General features: G+C 42.4%; 1 protein-coding gene across 3 annotated transcripts in view; it reads right to left on the minus strand.

The window, feature by feature from the left end:
* Window positions 1–23,436, minus strand: part of PUS7 (pseudouridine synthase 7) — a 67,631-nt gene that overhangs the window by 27,797 nt on the left and 16,398 nt on the right. For all 3 annotated transcript variants that reach the window (XM_077997161.1, XM_001089755.5, XM_077997162.1), the window contains 3 exons: window positions 19,717–19,861; window positions 12,159–12,270; window positions 8,623–8,700 (listed from right to left, as the gene is read on the minus strand). In XM_077997161.1, the coding sequence (XP_077853287.1) occupies window positions 8,623–8,700; window positions 12,159–12,270; window positions 19,717–19,861 (335 nt within the window). The remainder of the gene's footprint in view (window positions 1–8,622; window positions 8,701–12,158; window positions 12,271–19,716; window positions 19,862–23,436) is intronic.

Genomic DNA, 23,436 nt, shown 5'->3' on the forward strand with positions numbered 1-23,436 from the left:
GATGGGGTTTCATCATGTTGGCCAGGCTGATCTTGAACTCCTGACCTCAGGTGATCCACCCACATTGGCCTCGCACAGCGCTGTGATTACAGGCGTGAGATAAGTTTGAGAGATTCGAATCTGCCTCAGCCTCCCAAGTAGCTGAGAATACAGGTACATGCCACCACACCCGGCTATTTTTTTTTGTACTTTCGGTAGAGACAGAGTTTCACCATGTTGGCCAGGCTGGTCTTGATCTCCTGGCCTCAACTGATCTGCCCACCTCAGCTTCCCAAAGTGTTGGGATTATGGGCATGAGCCAGTGCACCTGGACGTCTTTTTGTTTTTTTAGGCTGCCAGGATCCAACTGAGGATCACACATTCAAGTTGTGATGTCTGTTTGGTTTCCATTAAGTGATCTGTCTAGCCTTGTTTTTCATGATATCTGGCCCTTAGAAGAATCCAGGCCAGCGCTTTTACACGTCTTTCAATGTGGATTTGTTTGTTTCCTCATGCTGAGACTCAGGTAAACATTTTGGTAGAAATACTACTTAGGTGATATGACCCTTTTCAATGCATCAAATCAAAATGCAGTTATTGAGTTTGTCCATCACTGGTAATAACTTTAATCATTTAATTAGGATAGTATTTACTAGATTTTTATACTCTAAGAGTCTCTTTGCCTTTGCTTTTAATTAGTGGGGAAATACTTTTGAAACTGTGTAAAAATCCTGTTCCTCTAAAGTTTTTTACCCAATTATTAGGTACCCAAGCATGATTGTTGGCTGAATTGAATATTACTGTGTTGACTGAAACTGTGTTTCTATATTTGTTGGCATTCTTCTGTAAATAAAAACTATGCAGGGGTCAGGCATGGTGGCTCACGCCTGTAATCCTAGCACTTTAGAAGGCCTAGACGGGCAGATCTCTTGAGCCCAGGAGTTCAAGACCAGCCTGGCCAACAGAGCAAGATCTCTAAAATTAAAACAAACAACTATATAGATAAATTTTAGTTAAATTCATGAATCTTTTTTTCTTAAAAAAAAAAAAAAAAATTGCTCTGAGGCCGGGTGCGGTGGTTCACGCCTTGTAATCCCAGCACTTTGGGAGGCCGAGGCGGGTGGATTACCTGAGGTCAAGAATTCAAGACCAGCCTGGCCAATACGGTGAAACCCCATCTCTACTAAAAATACAAAACTTAATGCCAGGAGTGGTGGCACACGCCTGTAATCCCAGCTACTCAGGAGAATGAGGAAGGAGAATTGCTTGAGCTCAGGAGGTGGACGTTGCAGTGAGCTGAGACTGTGCCACTGCACTCCAGCCTGGCCAACAGAGAGACTCTGTCTCAAATAAAAAAAAATTAAAAAAAAAGAAAAAGAAAAAAAAAGCTCTGAGATTTAGGTAATACTTAGGATGTCGCCAGCCAGAGATTTTTTTTTTTTTTTTTTTAAGACGGGAGTCTTGCTCTGTGTTGCCCAGGCTGGAGTGCAGTGGCACGATCTCAGCTCACTGCTACCTCTGGCTCCTGAATTTAAGGAATTATCCTGCCTTGGTTTCCCGAGTAGCTGGGGCTACAGGCACACACCACCATGCCTGGCCAATTTTCATATTTTTAGCAGAGATGGAGTTTCATCAGGTTGGCCAGGCTGGTCTCAAACTCATGGCCTCAAGTGATCCACCCGCCTCGGTGCCCCAAAGTGCTGGGATTATAGCAGTCAGCCACCAATCTCAAATTTAAGTACAGTACTCTTTTTTCTTTTTTTTTAGATGGAGTTTTGCTTTTGCTGCCCAGGCTGGAGTGCAATGGTGCGATCTCGGCTCACCGCAACCTCCACTTCCCGGGTTCAAGCGATTCTCCTGCCTCAACCTCCCGAGTAGCTAGGATTACAGGCATGTGGCACCATGCCTGGCTAATTTTGTATTTTTAGTAGAGACAGCATTTCTCCATGTTGGTCAGGCTGGTCTCGAATTCCCGACCTCAGGTGATCCACCTGCCTCAGCCTCCCAAAGTGCTGGGATTATAGGCATGAGCCACCATGCCCAGCCTAAGCAGAGTACTTTTACAGTTGCATTTTAATGTTCAAATTTATGATCTACCTGGAATTTATTTAGCAAAGGGAAATGAGGTAGGGGAGCCACACTTACGGTTTTTTAGATGGTTACCCAGTTATCCAACATTTTCTGAATCAACCATTTTTTTCTCCACTAATCTTAAATGATACTCTGAATACGTACTAAATACTTGGATGTATCCGGGTCTATGATTACTCTATTCTACCTAGTCATGTTCTAGCATGAAATTGCTTTAAGTGCTATACCTCTTTTTTGTTTTTGAGACAGAGTCTCACTCTGTCGCCTAGGCTGGAGCACAGCGGCGCAATCTAAGCTTACTGCAACCTCTGCTTCCTGGGCTTAAGCAAGTCTCCTGCCTTAGCCTCCTGAGAAGCTGGGACTACAGGCATGCACCAACATGCCCAACCACCCTGGCCTCCCAAAATGCTAGGATTAGCGGCGTGAGCCACCGCACCTGTCCAGGTGCTATATTTCCCTCTCTCCTTCCCTCCCTCCCTTCCTCCCTTTCTTTCCTTCTTTCCTTTCTTTCTTTCTCTCTTTTTTGTTTTCAAGACAGAGTCTGCTCTGTCACCCAGGCTGGAGTATACTGGTGTGATCTAGGCTCACTGCTACCTCTGCCTCTTGGGTTAAAGCAATTCTCCTGCCCTCAGCCTCTAAAGTAGCTGGGATTACAGGCACCTGCCACCATGCCCAGCTAAGTTTTGTAATTTTAGCAGAGATGGGGTTTCACCATGTTGGCAAGGCTGCTCTGGAACTCCTGACTTCAAGTAATCTGCACGCCTTAGCCTCCCAAAGTGCTGGGATTACAGGCATAAGCCACCGCACCTGGCTGTGTATATTGATTTTTTTAATATTTTCTTATATAACTTTTTCTTTTTTAGAGACAGGGAATTTCTTTGCCACCCAGGATGGAGTACAGTGGTGCAATCATAGCTCACTGTAATCGTGAATTCCTGGACTATGTATGGGGGCAATGGGAGCACGAATTAACCCAGGAATTGTATCCCAAGGAATCTAGAAGCAGAGGATCAGTATGAACACAGTGAGGAACAGGGAGACAGAACTCCTCTTCAGGCAGTAACTACTGCTGTAGAAACTGACAGAACAATTCAGGGTTAGGAGCTGTCCTAGAGAGAGTGTTCCAGAGACTGCTTCCTAATGGTGCCACAGAAGTGCCTGATAGCTCTGTTTTTGTTTTTGTTTTTTTAAAGTTGAGACAAAGTTAATATAAAATTCACAAGGCTGGGCATGGTGGCTCATGCCTGTCATCTCAGCACTTTGGGAGGCTGAAGCGGCTGAATTGCTAGAGATGAGGAGTTCGAGACCAGCCTGGTCATCCTGGTGAAACCCCGTGTCTACTAAAAATACAAAAATTAGCCAGGCGTGGTGGTGCATGCCTGTAATCCCAGCTACTCGGGAGGCGGAGGCAGGAGGATTACTTGAACCTGGGAGGCAGAGGTTGCAGTGAGCCGAGATTGTGCCACCGCACTCCAGCCTGGGTGACAGAACGAGACCCTGCATCAAAAAAATAAAATAAAAAATATATAATTTACCATTTTAACTGCTATAAAGTATATATGTCAGTGATTCTTAGTATATTCACAACAATGTGAAACCATCACCACTATATACTTCCAGAACATTTCCATCACTTGAAAAAAAACCCTGTACCTATTCAGCAGTCACTCCCGTTTCCTCTCCCTGCAGACCTTGGCAACCATTAATCTACTTTCTGCCTCTAAAGATTTTCCTATTTCGGACACATCATATAAACAGAATCATACAATATCTGGCCTTGTGCGCCTGACTTCTTAGTGGAATGTTTTTAAGGTTTATCCATGTTTAAGTATATATCAGTATTTTGTTTCATTCTTTTTTGTGACTGAAGAGTAGTATCAATTCTTGAATATACGATAGACATCTACCTCTAAATTCCAGCACAGCAAAAAGCAAGAAGTATACTCAGCTCTGGTTGGGGTGGGTGCTCCCTGAGAAATGGAATGAAGCTGACAATGTCTTCATGATACAATTCACAGTTTTAATTATGATCCCACATCAAGCTCTTTGGATGCAAATTTACAGCAAATTCAGTGAGTAACTAGGGAATATGAAAATCTTGCTTTTAAACATCAGGAACCAATTAAGCAACATGTTGCACAGAAAACCTTAATTAACAAAGCCAGGGAAATACTGGCCCAAGTTCAGAAAGGAGACTGGCAGGAACAGGCAGGAAAATAAACAAATCATTCTGAATGAGACTGTTCCTGCCTGAGACCCTGCTAAAATTACTAGGTAGCTTTAGAGTTTCATGAAGCTGAAAAGACGTGCTGCTTATCCCCAGGACTGATCAATCCAGCAATCATTCAAATGCTTGTGTGGCAGAGTGGGTTTCTCCTGTTCACAAGTTCCCACGGGAAAGGCCAATCTGCCTGGCCCCAAGTATCCATTAAACAAACTAATGTAGCCTGTATCCGCGAGATAAGTGCTGTGTGCTTTCAGAGGGCCAACATTTAGGTGTCTAACACAGTTTCTTACTAAGTCAACAGGAAGATGATAAAGGCAGCAAAAATCTGAGGACAGAGCAGTGTCCTGATGAAGTGTGACACCTGCTGGCTGACCAAGAAAAAAAAATATTACTGGTCTTCAACTATTCAAAGACTTCACATCAGAAAATGCAAAATAAAATAACAAGATGCCATTTTTTGACCCTCAAATTAGCAAATGACTCCCCGCCCCCATCATAACACCATGCTGAGGAAGATTCTAGGGAACTAGAATAAAGATGGTAAATTGGTACCACTTTTTTGCAGGACAATTAGGCTTTGCTATTAAAAAAAGAGAGAGAGAGAATTTCTGTGTTTTGACCAGCAGATGGAAAGAAAAAAGACAAACCACGTTAAAATGTCATATTCCCTTTAAGTCAGTAATCACACTGCTAAGTTTATCTTAATGAAGTTATCACAGATGTGTGCCAAGATTTAGCTACAAATATAATAGCATTATTATATTTGGGTTATAATAGCAAGAAAGAGGAAACAATGTAACATTCAAAAATAGAGTAATGGTTTAAATTAGGATATATCCACACATTTAAATATATTTTGCTATATACCTACAGGAAATAAGGTATACTACCTATTGTTCAAAACAAGAATATGTAAGTATTGTTGTTTAAAAACGAAAAAAAGTCCCTCAAAAAATATATACCATGTTGCGAATAAGGTGATCTCGGAGGAAGTACAGTTATGGCAGGCCTTTCATTTTCTACCTAGTTCTTTCTGTGTTGAAAACAAAATAGGCAGGGCGCAGTGGCTCACACCTCTAATCCCAGCACCTTGAGAGGCCAAGGTGGGTGAACTGCTTGAGATGAGGAGTTCAAGACCAGCCTGGCCATCATGGTGACACCCCATGTCTCCTAAAAATACAAAAGAATTAGCTAGGCATGGTGGAGCATGCCTGTAATCCCAGCTACTTGGGAGGCTGAGGCATGAGAATCACCTGAACGCGGGGAGGCGGAGGTTGTAGTGGGTTGAGATCGTGCCACTGCATTCCAGACTGGGCAACAGAGTGAGACTCCATCTCAGATTAAAAAAAAAAAAAGAAAGTGGCTGGGTGTGGTGGCTCACGCCTGTAATCCCAGCACTTTGGGAGGCCGAAGCGGACGGATCACGAGGTCAGGATATCGAGACCGTCCTGGCTAAAACAGTGAAACCCCACCTCTACTAAAAATACAAAAAATTAGCTGGGTGTGGTGGCGGGCACCTGTAGTCCCAGCCACTCGGGAAGCTGAGGCAGGAGAATGGCATGAACCCAGGAGGCGGAGCTTGCAGTGAGCCGAGATCGCGCCACTGCACTCCAGCCTGGGTGACACTCCATCTCCAAAAAAAAAAAAAAAAGAGAAAGAAACAAAATAAACCAACTTTTTTTTTATCAGAAGCAAAATTCACAGAGCCAGCTAGAAATTATAGGAAGTGACTAGGTATTTTAGATACAAAAGAGAAGGCAAAAAACCTTCTGTTGTGACATCTCTATCCACAGAGGATGAGAAAGCCTGAGCCTTCAAACCCCTGTCCCCCTACCCCCATTCTTTTGAGTTTCTGGGGAGCCCCTGGCCCATTACCCACAGAGATTATTTCAAATCTTCACTCTCTTTCAAGCTCCCTTACCCACTCCTGCTCCTTCATTCTTACATTCTATATGCCACAGGGAGAAAATGAAACCAGGCCACCAGATAGGAACACCATCATCTTTATGTATTTACTCCTGCTCTCTTTCAAATGCTTCAATATTTGTACACACCACCAGTAAAAGCAATGGTGAGATGACTGCTTTTATGACATCATGCCACTGTCCCAAGGTCAAGGAAGAAAAAGAAATGGAATAAATATTAGGATGCAACCAGTTCAACAACTACATTATTTCAGGCGAATCAGAAAAGTGGTGGGAAAGAAGCCCAATTGTAGGGGACTATGGAGTAAACAGGAGATACCACCACAAATTCTTTATAAAAAGATGAGAAAATTCAAAATAAATATCTGGGCTGGGTATGGTGGCTAATGCCTGTAATCCCAACACTTCGGGAGGCTGAGCTGGGTGGATCACCTGAGGTCAGGAGTTCAAGACCAGCCTGGCCAACATGGCAAAGCCCCATCTCTACTAAAAATATAAAAATCAGCCAGGTGCACTGGTACATGCCTGTAGTCCCAGCTACTTGGGAGGCTGAGGCAGGAGAATCACTTGAACTGGGAAGGCGGAGGTTGCAGTGAGCCACGATCCCACCATTGCACTCCAGCCTGGATGACAGACCAAGACTCTGTCTAAAAAAAAAAAAAAAATCCGAGAAACCAAAACAAATACATGATTTAAGTAGAGGTAGCAAACATAGCATACTTCATTTTTAATTGCAGTATGATTGACATAAACTGTACACATTTAAAATGTACAAGTTTTGACATGTGTATAAGCCCATGAAACCATTACCATATTAAGGACAATGCATCCACCACCTCTAGAAGTTTCCTTGCCCCTATATTATTTCTCTCTCCCACCATTCCTTGCCTCTGGAGGTATACTAATATGACAGCCTAAATGTGTCTGACACAGTACAGCTATTAAATTTATCCTTTCTCTTTTACCTTCACTGTGACTAACTGGGCTCAGACTCTTGTTCTCCCTCCCCAGAATATGACAAAAGCCCTGGTCTCTAGTTTCGCACGTCTTGCTCCACCCGCGATCCGTAATCCAGCCTCTATACATCACTCCCCGTTTAGACTAAGGTCGAGGCAAAGATCCTCAACCTGACCTAATAGGCCCTTCAGGATGTATGTCCTGCCTAACTCCTAGATCCTTATTTCTTGCTATGCTCCTCAAAAACTAAAGTACATGCCAGGTACCAAATATGCTTTCCAATGTCTTTTCTTAAACTGCTTTTTTGGTTTGGAAAAAACAACCCTAAATCCTACCCAGCCCCAGGAAATCTCTACTCATCCTTCTAGAATCTAGAGCAGTGGTTCCCAATTAAGGGCAATTCTGGCCCTCAGGGAATATCTGACAATGCCTAGAGACATTCTTTGCTACCATAAGTGGGCAAGGAGTTGCTACTGCTACATAGTGGGTAGAGGCTAGGGATGCTGCAAAACACCCTACAACGCACAGGACAGTCACCACGACAAAGAATTATCCAGCCCCAAAGGGCAACACTGCAGAGGATGAGAAGCCTTGAACTAAATTAAAACTCAGCATTCCATTTTCTATGAAAGCTTTCCTGTGTTCCCTCCACATCAAGTCCTATGCTTGTTGACAGGCATACATTAACATCCAAAGTATATCTCTATTTCATCAGCATTTATCTCACTGCAGGAGAAGTTGTGATTTACATGTCTGCCTATTCCACTAATTATAATTGCTTCAAAAACACAGACCATCATTTTTATCTGCAGATCTCGAGTGTACAACAAAACAGCATGTTCACTGTTTTGTAATTTTAAATAACAGTTATATTTAACAATGAATGAACAAAAGAGAGATAGAAGCATTTATTCTCTTGGCTTTACCAAAAAAAATTCTTTAAAAATTACAGGCTGGGCGCGGTGGCTCACGCCTGTAATCCCAGCACTTTGGGAGGCTGAGGCAGGTGGATCACCTGAGGTCGGGAATTCAAGATCAGCCTGACCAACATGGAGAAACCCCGTTTCTACTAAAAATACAAAATTAGCCGGGGTGGTGGCGCATGCCTGTAATCCCAGCTACTCAGGAGGCTGAGGCAGGAGAATCGCTTGAACCCGGGAGGCGGAGGTTGTGGTGAGCCGAGATTGCGCCATTGCACTCCAGTCTGGGCAAAAAGAGCGAAACTCTGTCTCAAAAAAATAAATAAATAAAATAAAAATTACACAAATAATACACGTTTCATAGATAAGAAGAAGAAAAAAAACAAAATGAAAAGTAATTTTTAAACAGGCAGAAGCACCATCTAAAGTTAAAAGAGAGAAACCCCCAAAGTAAATTTGAGAATTTTGAAAAGCAGTGCCAGGATTTTTACAGTATAAATCCTGTTACGTGCTCTCTACTTACTTGAGAACAGCAATCTCTTGAACTGTTATAGCCCTTTTATCTTTGGTTCCCATGTAGGAGAATATATTTGGCTTGACTCTGGTAAGAGAGAAACAAGATCATCTGAAGTCACATACCATAATATCATAAGGACCCTAATTCTCATAATTCAAGTTTTAATATAAACATACTTAAAATCGTAACACAGTAAGAGAAGAATGAAGAGAAACTTTATTTTAACATGAATCCAGGGAGGCTAGGTGCAGGGGCTCATGTCTACAATCCCAGCACTTTTTGAGAGGCCAAAGCGGGTGGATCACCCGAGGTTAAGAGTTCAAAACCAGCCTGACCAATATGGTGAAACCCCATCTCTACTAAAAATACAAAAATTAGCTGGGTGTGGTGGTGTGCACCTGTAGTCCCAGCTACTCGGGAGGCTGAGACAGGGGAATTGCTTGAACTCAGGAGGCTGAGGTTGCAGTGAGCCGAGATCACACTGCTGCACTCCGGCCTGGGCCACAGAGTGAGACTCCATCTCAAAAAAAGAAAAAAAAAATCTATGAAAACAACATAAATTCATATGCAAGCTAGAAAAGTAAATGATAGCCAGGTGTGGTGGCATGCACCTACAGTCCCAGTTACTGGGGAGGCCTGAGGGGGGAGGACTGTCTGCACTCAGAGTTCAAGGCTGCCGTACGCTATGATGATGCCTGTGAACAGTCACTGCACACTACACACCTGCCTGGGTGACATACTGAGACCTGGTCTCTTTAAAAAAAAAAAAAAAGTAAATGATGGCCAATTTTTTTTTTTTTTTTGGAGACAGTCTCTCTCTGTCACTCAGGCTGGAGTGCAGGGGCACAAATCTCGGCTCCCTGCAACCTCTGCCTCCCAGGTTCAAGCAATTCTGCCTCAGCCTCCCAAGTAGCTGGGACTACAGGTATAACTGCATCTGGCTAATTTTTTGTATTTTTAATAGAGACGGGGTTTCACCATGTTGGCCAGGCTGGTCTTGAACGCCTGACCTCACGTGATCCACCCGCCTCGGCCTCCCAAAGTGCTGGGATTACAGGGGTGAGCCACTGCACCCAGTCAATAATTCCTTTCTTAGTAGTGTAAACATTTGTAGCTATTAGTAAATAACTGATGCTGTTCAAAGATTTGGCTAGCCAGCAACAAAAAAGGCCACAACGCACTTCCTACCCATCACCTGCAATTCATTACATAAGGCAGTGAAAACAAAGAAAAATGCATTCTAGAGGTATAATGTACCACTATGGAAATTCATCTTCAATTTTTAAAAAGTGACTGTGTGAATTTTCCTAAAATGCTGCTATTGCTTTGTATTAAAAAACGAAAAAAGCCAAATGAAATGCTAAAGCTGGGATCTGAATAGTTTTGATATGAAGATGTAAGTAACCTAGTTAACTAAGAAGTATTTTATAAACTTAACTGTTCCATATGAGAAGGAAAGTCAGGAAGCATTTCTTAAACCCTGAGCAATCCTCAACTCCCGACCTCGGAGGAACTCCCTCCCCACCTATCTATTCCTGTCAGGAAGAGTCTGTTCTCTTTGGCTCAGGTACAGGCGTAGTATCATAGACTCTCTCCCAGAGAGTTAATAAATACAGCACAATAAATGTTACTTAATTGGGCACTGTGTATTATGGGCTGAACTGTGTCTCCCCCAAAATTAGTATGTTGAAGCTCTGACCCCCCCCAGGACCTCAGAATGTGACTGTATTTGGAGATAGGGCCTTCAAAGAGGTGATTCAGTTAAAATGAGGCCGTTTAGGGTGGGCCCTAATCCAATCTGACCAGTGTCCTCATAAGAAGAAATGTGGACACACAGAGATACCAGGGTGTGCGTGCACAGGGAAAATGCCACATGAGGACACAGTGAGAAGGCAGCCATCTGTGAGCCAAGGAGAGAGGCTTCCGGAAAAAAAAAACAAACTTGCCGACACCTTGAGCTTGGGACTGCTAGCCTTGAGAAGCATATGAAAATTAATTTCTGGGCCGGGCGCGGTGGCTCACGCCTGTAATCCCAGCACTTTGGAAGGCCGAGGCGGGCGGATCACAAGGTCAGGAGATCGAGACCATGGTGAAACCCCGTCTCTACTAAAAATAGAAAAAAATTAGCCGGGCGCAGTGGCGGGCGCCTGTAGTCCCAGCTACTCAGGAGGCTGAGGCCGGAGAATGGCGTGAACCCGGGAGGCGGAGCTTGCAGTGAGCCGAGATTGCGCCACTGCACTCCAGCCTGGGTGACAGAGCGAGACTCCGTCTCAAAAAAAAAAAAAAAAGAAAATTAATTTCTGTTAAGCCACCTGGTCTGTGGTATTTTGTTATAGAAGTCCTAGCAAACTAATACACTGTGTTACCATATTTAAAATGAGTTATATATATATTGGAGACCAAATTTCCACAGCATACAGACTTGCTGTGGTGTGTAGCCACTTCCATTTTTAAGAAAAGCTTTGGCACCTTGCCGATCCCCAGAGATCCAGTCTCTGCTATATTTACCTTCCTGTGAGAAAATCAGACCGGTCTCAGGTTTAGTCAGTCTCCAGGAATTGAGAGCTACCAGTCTGGCAAAACCAACCTCTGCAACCACGTCAAAGATAAAGTATAGGCTTTCAAAAGAGAAAGTTAATTTTTATATTTTCAGCCACATGGATTGGTAACTCTCAACTGCATGCGAATCATTTACTTATGGAATTTTCATCTTGAATTATTGGCACTATGCATGTGGGGGTCAAAAAAATTAATTCATCCATTGCCTAAGAAAACTATCCTCACGGCCTGGCACAGTGGCTCATGCCTGGAGGAAACAAGGCACCTCCTATCCGTGATGGGTGGTTTTATTTATTTATTTTTTTTTTTTGAGACGGAGTCTTGCTCTGTTGCCAGGCTGGAGTGCAATGGTACAATCTCGGCTCACTGCAACCTGCCTCCTAGATTCAAGCAATTCTCCTGCCTCAGCCTCCTGAGCAGCTGGGACTACAGGCGCACGCCACCACACCCAGTTATTTTTTGTATTTTTAGTAGAGACGGGGTTTCACCATGTTGGCCAGGATAGTCTCTATCTCTTGACCTCATGATCTGCCGCCTTGGCCTCCCAAAGTGCTGGAATTACAGGCGTGAGCCACACTGTGCCAGGCCAATCGGTGATTCTTTGGGAGGCTGAAGTGTGAGGACTGCTTGAGCACAGCAGTTCAAGACCAGCCTGGGCAATATAGTGAGACTCTGTCTTTAAAACCTAATAAAATTAGCCTGGCATTGTGGCATATGCCTGTAATCCTAGCTACTCAGGAGGGTAAGGTGGGAGGAATGCCTGAGCCCAGGAAGTCAAGGCTGCAGTGAGCCATGGTCATACCATCATTCACTCCAGTCTGAGTGATAGAGTGAGACTGTCTAAAAAAAAAAAGAAAGAAAAACTATCATTGGGAGGAGCGTTTGCTTCCGTGCTCCTCCTGCTCCTTTTTCCATTAGCATGGAAAAAGGAATATACATTTCTGTTGCTTTGATTTTGTATAGGCACAACAACAGTAACTCACCTTAAGTATCTGGAGAGTACATTAATAGCATCCATGGTATCTTTGTTTTCCTTGTATAGCACAAAGTGGCAGTAACTTCCCCTAGATTTTGGCCAAGAATGTTTTCTTGGATCTTGAAAGCAAAAAAATTAACGTTATATACACCATAGTAAAAGTTATGTGTAAGAGCTCATTTTTCGCTATAGAACCTTTGAGTGGGAAATCAGTTCTAGTCTGATAAAGAAATATAGGTTAAGTGGTTATAGCTGTGTGGACTAGAGGTATTACATTTCCTATAATTGGACACTTAATATTATCTATCCATATTAAAAATAAAAAGCTAAAATGTGGCTGGGCACGGTGGCTCACATCTGTAATCTCAGGACTTTGGGAGGCCAAGGCAGACAGATGGCTTGAGCTCAGGAGTTCAAGACTGGCCTGGGCAACATGGCAAGACCCATCTCCACTAAAAATAGCCAGGCATGGTGATGCACACCTGTGGTCCCAACTACTCAGATGGCTGAGGTGGGAGGATCACTTGAACCCGGCGGGTGGCGGCTGCAGTGAACCGAGATCATGCTACGGCCCTCCAGCCTGGGTGATACAGCAAGACCCTGTCTCAAAAAATAAATAAAAGAAAAATATTTTAAATTAAAAAACAGAACATAAAAAAATTAAGCCAGGTTAAATGCTAACTTCTGAGCAGCTAGTGTTACTTCAGCTGTTCAATCCTGTGTTAAAAAATCTAAGATTTAGGCCGAGTGCGGTGGTTCATGCCTGTAATCCCAGCACTTCAGGAGGCTGAGACAGGCAGATCACCTGAGATCAGGAGTTTGAAACCAGCTCAGCCAACATGGTAAAACCCCGTCTCTACTAAAAATACAAAAATTAGCTGGGCGTTGTGGCGGGTGCCTGTAATCTCAGCTACTTTGGAGGCTGAAGCAAAAGAACTGCTTGAACCTGGGAGGCGGAGGTTACGGTGAGCCAAGATCATGCCATTGCACTCCAGCCTGGGCAACAAGAACGAGACTCCGTCTCAAAAACAAAAAAAAAAAGTATGCATGTGTATATATCCATATATACACACACACACATATATAGACACACATACATATATATGATTTAGATTTAAGCTGCTCAAAGTGTGTATATTTTTATTTAAGTACTTTGGGAAAAATATGTAAGCCCAAACTGCACTTTACAGACACTGTACAATAACATTCATGAGTCTTTTGTGGCATAGAGCTGCAGTTGTTACTTAAACAATACATCTAGTTCATCTGATTACTGTAACTCCACGAAAGAAAAGCTGAAAAAATGTTTCATACAACAATTCCTAGAAAGAGTCCTCTTCTTTTAAAAACAATCCTTTCTCATGAACTCATGAATCCTTTATCTTCAGAGGCTTAAGATACTGCTGGTACTGAAGTTGGTACTTTCGATACCTGGCTTTGTCAAGGCAAAAGCACTGTTTGGTAAGTTAGTGATTTAAGCTACAATGAAAAGAACAAAAGAATCCATAAACCATTTCAGAAAACTGCCATAGCATGTATGCCTAGTGAATCACCCTTCCTTCTTGATAAATATGTGAGTTTTTTTCTGTCTTGGACAGAAAAGTATTACAAGTATTTCTTTAGTTCTTGGTGTGAATTCCTCACAAGTTCTTCAGAAAACTGTTGAGTAGGAATATCATTTTCGGTTTTCCTTCCAGCTCATTATCAGTTAAGCAAAGTTGTCTATACTTAGTACTTGTGACAAAATCTTTGGCATTTCACTTTATCTACATGAAACGCCAAATGCTCTTACCTGCTGCAGTTCTGACCTCTGTCCAAATGCACAGCATAAAGAGCACAAAAGAGCAATGTTTAATTGATAATATTAAAGTGCTTTAGAGGTGAACATGCAAATGATCGCATGATAAGTTTACACTGAGGACTTCTACAGCACCCGGTAGTTATACGGTGGGTTAACAGCGATTTAGACATTAACAATGGAATGTTTTAGAGGCAAACAGTGAACAAGTAGAAAACTCTCCTACAGGTACAGCCTCCTTGTCTCAATCCCTTCACAACGGGCATGTTAGTTCATCCTCAGAGCTGCACTGTCTGTACCCATGGCCTGAAGCAAAAGGTTTAAGGATAGTAAATGCTTCCCCAAAAAGAGATTTGTTTTCTTAAATATGGGAGGACATGTACCAAAATGCTATTTGTATCTTTTCTTTTGATAGTGAGACTACAAGTAATTATTGCTTTGCTTTGTACTTTTCCGGGTTTCATGAATTTTTTGCATTGAATTATAAAGGCTTTTAAATTTGAAAAATGCTAAATATTATAGAAAACAGCTAAGTTCTTTACAGATTAAAAAAGATTTAAGAGATGACTTAAGAGGCTTATCAATGAGTGCAATGTTCTGACCTTGTTTTTAACATTCTTTGAACAAGCCATCTGTATATAAGACAGACATTTTTGAGATACAGCAAAACCAAATATGCAATAGGTATGTGATAGGAAGAAATTATTGTTGATGTTTTTGGATGTGTTAATAGTTTGGGGTTTCAGTCCTCATCTGGCAAATACATACTTAAATATTTATGAGTGAAAAGCCATGCTATGTAGAATTTCCTTTAAAATGCTCCAGCAAGAAAAAAAAGTAGGAAGAATAGATCAATAAAACAACAGAATGTTGATAATCTTTAAGATGGTTTATGGGTACATAGGTTCCATATATTATTTCCTCTATTTGTCTGCAAGTTTGAAAATGTCCATAATAAAAACTTTAAAAACACTTGTGATAAAAGCTGAGGAAGTATAGCTACATTTTTCTCAACTACCTCTTCAGAGTATTCATAATAAGTATAATGGCAAGAAATAAATGAAGCCACAAGACTCAAAACCTAAATGCTGCTATACCTTAAGAGAAACCATGACAACAGAGTATGAGTTTTGGCTCACAAGCATGCATCTTCTATTTAGCAAATCCAAGCACTGAGCATGCATACAATTATCTCCTTTGCAAACAACAGATACAAGTATGTATTCTTTTTCTAAGTGCACTCAATATAAAAAATAGTTAAGTATATGCATTGATTAACTGGAAATATTTTAAATAACAGAAAAATCAATGAGTCTCCATTTATTTTGGGCAATTTGTGTGACTTTATAAAATTCCACCCCCTAAGAATGCTAAGCAGCATATACTTAGCTTTATAATTTGAGTGAATTTAAAATAACTTGCAGACATTTTTGAGACACTGATTTATACTGCAAATGCACAGAATTCCCAAGCTGGGTAATATGATTCCTATTTGAAGAAGGCTGCTTCCAGCTTCTGAGGGCCTGACAAGGCAGTCCCAGTCTAGCAGAAATGGAAACCAGATAAAAGGGAAACCAAGTTCAGGAAGTTTCATTTATTGAGCACGGAGATCTCCATGAATAAGGAAGGAAAAATGTTTCTAGCTGAGAAAGATGAAAAGATGGGGTAGCATGCAGAACATTCTTTCCTTCTTATTCAAGGTCATTCCCACCATCGCACCCCTGTACACCAACCTTCAGTTTTTTCAGGGATTCTACTCCACCCATTACCTTTAGTTTGTTATTCTCCTCCCTGAATTTTCACCTTCCCTCTCCGTTGTCTCTTTCTTTTTTGAAAACATACATTTTTCTTTTTATACAGATAAGGTTTTGCCATGTTGGCCAGACTGGTCTGGAACTCCAGGCCTCAAGTGATCTGCCCGCCTCGGCCTCCCAAAGTGCTGGGATTATAGGCGTGAGCCACTGCGCCCGGCCCTCCATTGTCTCCCTTGCATATATAAATAACTCACAGCTCTTCCATCTTAAAAGCCTAACCCATGTTCCTCTCTCCTTAATCATGTTCCCTTCTTCTCCTCTTTGCAGGTTATTCAAAAAAGCAGTCTGTATAAACTACCTTCCATCTCGACCTACTGTGTAAACTGGTTTCCAACCTCATCATTCCACTAGAATGCTCTGCTGAAAAAACACCAACAACTTCCATGTTGCTAAACTGATAGACAGGCTTCAGAGTAATTATCTTGCTGGATCTACCTGTAGCATTTTCCATTGCTACAGGAATGGAAGCAATGGTAGTCCACTGACCACTCTGATTATTGCGATTCCCTATTCCTGTGGATTCCACAATACCAGTCTTTCCCAGAGAGCTTCTTTGTACCTGTCTGGCTCTTCCTTCCGAGTCTCTATGGATTCCTACACACAGGGATCCCTCCTGGGGACAATTCAATTCAGAAAGTATAGAGAACCTATACATATCACATGGCTGAATTTTCTTTTTTTACATAAAGTCTTTAACAATTATGTTCTTAGAGGCATTTGGAATGTATACTATCTGTCTCAAAATATAAATTATCAGTAATGTTATAATAGTTTAGATAGTATTTTCAAAAAAATACCATATATACACTTTGGTAGGTAAAGCAATGTGCCCTATGAGACTGGCTGAACACATAAAATAATGTCTGAGTTTAAATAGTTGGTAATTTGTGGTGTTTGGGCACCATGATTTAGAATCTACCACATCTATGTTTTAGGATGCACAGTTCTATCTGAGAAAAGTTCAGGTTAAGAATATTGTGGGCCGGGCGCGGTGGCTCAAGCCTGTAATCCCAGCACTTTGGGAGGCCGAGACGGGTGGATCACGAGGTCAGGAGATCGAGACCATCCTGGCTAACACGGTGAAACCCCGTCTCTACTAAAAAATACAAAAAACTAGCCGGGCGAGGTGGCGGGCGCCTGTAGTCCCAGCTACTCGGGAGGCTGAGGCAGGAGAATGGCGTAAACCCGGGAGGCGGAGCTTGCAGTGAGCCGAGATCGCGCCACTGCACTCCAGTCTGGGTGACAGAGCCAGACTCCGTCTCAAAAAAAAAAAAAAAAGAATATTGTGAATCTGCTAGATAATGTATAACCCACCAATAACAATTTATATCAGGATCTGGTAGTAATACAGCTAAAAAAAAAATTGTAAATTACAAAGCTTTGTAATGATACTTTAAAAGCTAAATCATTCAAACACTAGGCAAGACGGCTCAGGAGGCCAAGCTGTCACTGGTAGAGGGCCATGAACAATAATCTCTGGATACCAGCTCTTCTTCCTTTCCTAGGGGTGTTCACTTTAGGCCACTCTCAGCTTGGGAAGAGTGGGGTCTGTAAAAGATGAATGCAGGCCAGGGGTGGCCTTCCATGAGGAGGTGGGAGAGAACAACTCAGATGGCAGAGATTTAGTCCATCTTTGAATAAATGCCACAACACCACAAGCTCAAGAAGTGTGGTTCTCTCTACAAGTGGGGTTGATCCAATCTGACTTCCTTCTTGCTTCTTTTTAAAGTGAGAAATTCCTATCTTACTGAAGGTGCCCAAAGGAAAATGGGGAAGGGTGGTTCACATGACACAGCTCTACAGCTCAGCACTTCACTTGTAGAATCTTAAGGAAACTTTGTAACAACAAAAAATGAAAGGTAGGTGTGGCATAAGCAGAGAAAACGTGGATAAAAACACCACATGAGAGACCTGGCACCGTGTTTAATGAAGGGGATGGGTAGAAAGACTGTAATGGCTGCTTCGGTCTGAAAATGTCCTCCATCCTCTCACAAAACCTAGCATCCTAAGAAATGATTATTACTTCCAAAAAGCCACCTGTCAAAAAAAACAGTTTTTGCTTTTTCCAATCTGCTTCCTCACGACCACACCAAGCAGAATAAGACCTTGCCTTGTCTTCCTGCCTTCATAATGGGCAGCACTGCTGACCAACGTGGGCTGTTTCTTGACAAAAAGTAACTCCCTGGCAGCCTTCCCAACTGGGTTCCCTGACAGAATTAGGACCAAGTGCCCCAAGGCATCGCTGTCTGTAGCAAGTCACCTCTCCTCTCCATCTAGAGTAATTACTACCTATACACTATCCTTGGGAGAACTGAACCAACAGTGGCTCAAACCACTTTCCACTGGGCGTACTCCTCTTTGAACAACCTTGGCTGAGAAAAGGCTGCTCTAGTGATATTTTACACCATGACCTAGACATTAAAGAAACATACAGCAACCACATCATTGTTTGTGAAGCAAAAAGTAATTGACAACTCATGCCCCAAGCAGTTCCAGGACACATCATCTGGCTTTTCTTTTCAATGTTCACTGAAAACTGGCCTCTGATCCCCACCTCTTCCTCCGGAACTGCTTAGGTATCTCATTCTATAGCACTATCCAGACTTGCTGACTTGACTAGATTATTTCTTCAGGCACAGCTAAGCTTTTCTCCTGTTCTCTTTTTTGTTACACCCTCTCATTTCACTAGAAACATGGTTATAAGCAATTAAGGCTTCATCCATCACAGTATTAACTGTTGAATTAACCTAAAAGAATACTGACAGAGCCCTAATAAATAAACAGGTTTTTGTCATATGGTCTTAGAATTTTGCCCCAACATATATATCTGGGAATAACTGTTCATTAATACAGGTCACCACTGGTAGGAGAGGAGGGTAAGGAAGTAACTTTTTCTTGTTGTAATTTTCATTTAAATTTTATCTGTCAATTTGGTAGGTAAAAGAAAAAAATTACCTAATTTTCCTGAAAGGTTATATGCAAATAGAAACTTTTGTGGCTGTAGAAAACACAGATATTTATTAGAACATAAATATCGGTCACTCATTGGGAATATGCCCATTTCAAATGAATGACAGACGACAAAAGATGGGCTGAGACAAAAGGGTGTCTTTCCATATATTCTGTATTTTTTATGTGTGACTGAAGAAGATACAGTTGGAAAGCAAAAGCTCTTTCAATATAGGGGCCTGGCAAAAAATAAGCCTCTTTCAATATAGGGGCCTTGGCTGGGCGCAGTGGCTCACGCATGTAATCCTAGCACTTCGGGAGGCCAAGGTAGGCAGATCACGAGGTCAGGAGATTGAGACCATCCTGGCTAACACAGTGAAATCCCGTCTCTACTAAAACTACAAAAAAATTTGCCAGGTGTGGTGGTGGGTGTCTGCAGTCCCAGCTACTAGGGAGGCTGAGGCAGGAGAATGGCGTGAGCCCGGGAGGTGGAGGTTGCAGTGAGCTGAGATCGTGTCACTGCACTCCAGCCTGGGGGACAGAGGGAGATTCTGTCTCCAAAAAAAAAAACACAAATATATAGGGGCCTCGCAAAAAATGTGCCACTGGGATAGGTGACAAGCATTTTTTGTTCATCTGAAAGCTTTCTTTCCTCCATGAAGAACACAGAATGAGCAATAATGCTTCTATTTTCTTCTTGAATTGCCACTCAGTATGCTCTGCTCTTCAGGGAACATATCAAATTCCTAAGACTCTCAGGCACTACTATAATTTCAGCAAATCTTTACTCACATAGAAGACCTAATGCCCCTTGCCAGGCAGGCTGCTGGGCTGCACTGGCATCTGAAGTGACAATACTCACCCTCTCTGAAGGAGGGACATGATCAATATTGTTCTCTGAGCAGCACTACAGTAGCCCTTGAACATGAACAGGCAAGGCTAACGAGGAGCCGGGCCTGCCGCTCACGGCTGCCTGGCAGAAGAAGCCGCCCATAGACACCTACTTGCCAAAGCCTTTTTCCCAGCTGCGTGGTAGGCTACAATGTATTTCTTCCCCTCCCTATCCTCTGTTTTTGTCTCTAATCCTGGAAACAGAGATTTGATAGCCTGATGGATGACGGTTCTTTTCTCTTTGGTGTCCTCGATAACCTATTAAAAAAACAGATAGCAACACCACTAAGTTAACAAACATTAAATAGGGAAGTAATACAGTGAATTAGTAAAAACGCTGCTCACCTTATTAACTACTCAAAATAACAAAAGTGCCTGCGTACAATTTCAAAAATCTTTTATTTTTATTTTTTGACAGAGTCTTGCTCTGTCGCTCAAGCTGGAGTGCAGTGGAGTGATCTCAGCTCACAGCAACCTCCGCCTCCTGGGTTCAAGGGATTCTCCTGCCTCAGCCTCCTGAGTAGCTGGGATTACAGGCATGTGACACCATGCCTGGCTAGTTTTTGTACTTTTAGTAGAGATGGGGTTTCACCATGTTGGCCAGGCTGGTCTCAAACTCCTGGCCTCAGGTGATCCATCTGTCTCGGCCTTCCAAAGTGCTGAGATTACAGGTGTGAGCCACCATGCCCAGTCTCAGAAATATTTCAGAGCTTCCCAATATTGCAAATCCTGGGAGCCTGTTGATGGAGCACATCCATCTGCCAGACACTGTACAAAGTACTTCGGTCATCATTTTATTTAACCTTTGTAATCTCTCCATCATAACACCATTATATCTATTTAGAAGTGAGGAATTGTGTCTACGGCTATATAGCTGGAAGGTGGTAGAGCTGGATTTGAAATCCAGGCTGTCAAACCCAGGAGCCACCAACCCAGATGCTCCCTCTCAGGGTCTCTGCTGGACAGACACCTTAGGCTCCTACGTGAAAATGCAGGCAAAGCTAGGCCTTTTGGTATGTCAGAAGCTCAGTCCTTAGAACAATCCAACCTACAGCTGCTTCCTATTGAATTCTATTCTAAATTATTTTATAATGAAGTTCTAGCACATGGGTTCACAGTAAAATCAACATGATATAAACGCACTAGTTACATGATATTTTCAGTTTGTGAGTGCATCTCATACTGAGACATTTTCCCTCTTTACTAAACATAACCATAAATGTGTAAATATATGCCTATTTTAAGAATCGAAAAAAAATTCACAAAGTAAGATTGATACTTACTATTTGCAATGCACAAATATTTTCTATTTTATTGTTATTATAATATATATTTTTTGAGACAGGGTCTGGCTCTGTCACCCAGGCTGGAGTGCAGTGATGCGACCTTGGCTCACTGCAACCTCTGCCTCTCAGGCTCAAGCCATCCTCCTATCTCAGCCTCTCCAGTAGCTGGAACTACAGGCATGTGCCTCCATGCCCAGCTAATTTTTTTTTTTGAGAAGGAGTGTCGCTCTGTCGCCCAGGCTGGAGTGCAGTGGCCGGATCTCGGCTGCCTCCGGGGTTCATGCCATTCTCCTGCCTCAGCCTCCCGAGTAGCTGGGACTACAGGCACCCGCCACCTTGCCTGGCTAGTTTTTTTGTATTTTTTAGTAGAGACGGGGTTTCATCGTGTTAGCCAGGATGGTCTTGATCTCCTGACCTCGTGATCCGCCCGTCTTGGCATCCCAAAGTGCTGGGATTACAGGCTTGAGCCACCACACCCGGCCCCAGCTAATTTTTTTATGTTTTGTATAGATGGCGTTTCGCCATGTTGCCCAGGCTGGTCTCGATCTCCCAAATTCAAGCGATCTGCCCACCTCAGCTTCCCAAAGTGCCGGAATTCCACACCTGAGCCACTGTGCCCAGCCCTTATTTTATTTCATTTTTTAAAAATGCTGGTTGAGATCCACTACTAAACTGATTTCATGACCCATTAATGGGTTGTAACCTGCAAGCTGAAAACATCAAGATACACTGCAACTGCTACTAGCTAAACTTGACGAAACTTTTTTTTTTTTTGAGACGGAGTTTCGCTCTTGTTACCCAGTCTGGAGTGCAATGGCACAATCTTGGCTCACTGAAACCTCCACCTCCTGGGTTCAAGTGATTCTCCTGCCTCAGCTTCCTGAGTAGCTGGGATTACAGGCACATGCCACCACACCCGGATAATTTTTTGTATTTTTAGTAGAGATGGGGTCTCTCCATGTTGGTCAGGCTGATCTCGAACTCCTGACCTTAGGTGATACACCTGCCTCGGCCTCCCAAAGTGTTGGGATTACAGGCGTGAGCCACCACGCCCAGCAACTTGATGATACTTCAAGAAAATAAAAAATGAAAAAAACCCACCGAACTACATTACAATTACAGGTAAATGACTTCTTCAGAGCAAAAAGTGAGTCTAGATCTGAAATTACTGATAGCAAGGAGAATGATAGTTTGTGTATATGAATACATGTTTAGACCTCAAAAACTCAGAAAGTCCTTCATCTTCATTTTACAAATGAGGACACTTGCCCATAGTTTATGCCTTTTAAACATAAAGACTTTCAGTAGATGGGAAAACCTCAGTTTTTAAGACAATAGTAAATATTACCACATGTATACAAAAATACATATTATAAGCCTAAGATAAACCTCTGCATTGTTCAAGCAAAGGAAACCTGGACCATCCTTCTGGATTGCTCTAGAAATCTGCCAGAAATTTTCTTCTTGGCATTGCTAAAGGTTTTGTCTAAAGATTTTGTCAGTAATTGAAGATTTCTAACATTGCAATACCACACACTTTTGGAAAGCTCAGGTGGGGAGGGAGACAAGGGGCAGATAATGAATTCTGAAAAGTTGTAGTACACTTACTAAGTAGAAGTGATGGGAGGGGAAATTTCAGACAACCAAAAACCCCGTAACATTAAAATGTAGTACAAAATTAATTTAACATAATTTTTTTTTTTTTTGATATGGAGTCTCGCTCTGTCGTCCAGGCTGGAGTGCAGCGGTATGATCTCCGCTCACTGCAACCTCTGTCTCCTAGGTTCAAATGATTCTCTTGCCTCACCCTCCCAAGTAGCTGGGACTACAAACCCGCGCTACCATGCCCAGCAATTTTTTTGTATTTTTAGTAGAGATGGGGTTTTGCCATGTTGGCCAGGTTGGTTTCAAACTCCAGACCTCAAGTGACCCACCCACCTTGGCCTCCCAAAGTGCTGGGATTACAAGTGTGAGTCACCGTGCCCAGCAAACAAAAGTTTTAACAACAACATTTACTATTCTGTTTAGTAGCTGAGCTCTTCTTTTCTTCAAACAGCAGAATCGACCCAGGATGAGCAAATAAATGCTCCCCTACTTCCTTTCCCCATTTTTTCCCCTTCCCAGAGTCCCAACTGAGACCAAGAAGCTGTTGAAGCCAGAATCTGACCTGGGTGACACACCTGACAGGCAGCAAATGGTGGTCCTGTTACAAGAGACATGGTACAATTGTTACTCTGTGATTCTAAACAACATATGTTGTTGTTAATTTGTGGTCCCTAAATTTTTTTTCAGAGATGGTGTTTCACTATGTTGTCCAGGCTAGTATTCAATTCCTGGGCTCAAATAAACCTCTGGCTTCAGCCTTCAGAGTAGCTAGGACTTCGGAGTAGCATGTAACACTGTACCCAAATAAAAATGTTTTTAAACAAAAATGTAACTTTTGGGGGGCTACAGTTTATCTGGGATACTAGTTATTTGCCCCAATAAAAAAAGTTTTTAGTGTAATACCCTTTAGATCCAATAGAGCAAAGTCACCCTTTGTTAACC

Source organism: Macaca mulatta, chromosome 3 (assembly GCF_049350105.2).
Source record: "Macaca mulatta isolate MMU2019108-1 chromosome 3, T2T-MMU8v2.0, whole genome shotgun sequence".
NCBI lineage: Eukaryota > Metazoa > Chordata > Mammalia > Primates > Cercopithecidae > Macaca > Macaca mulatta.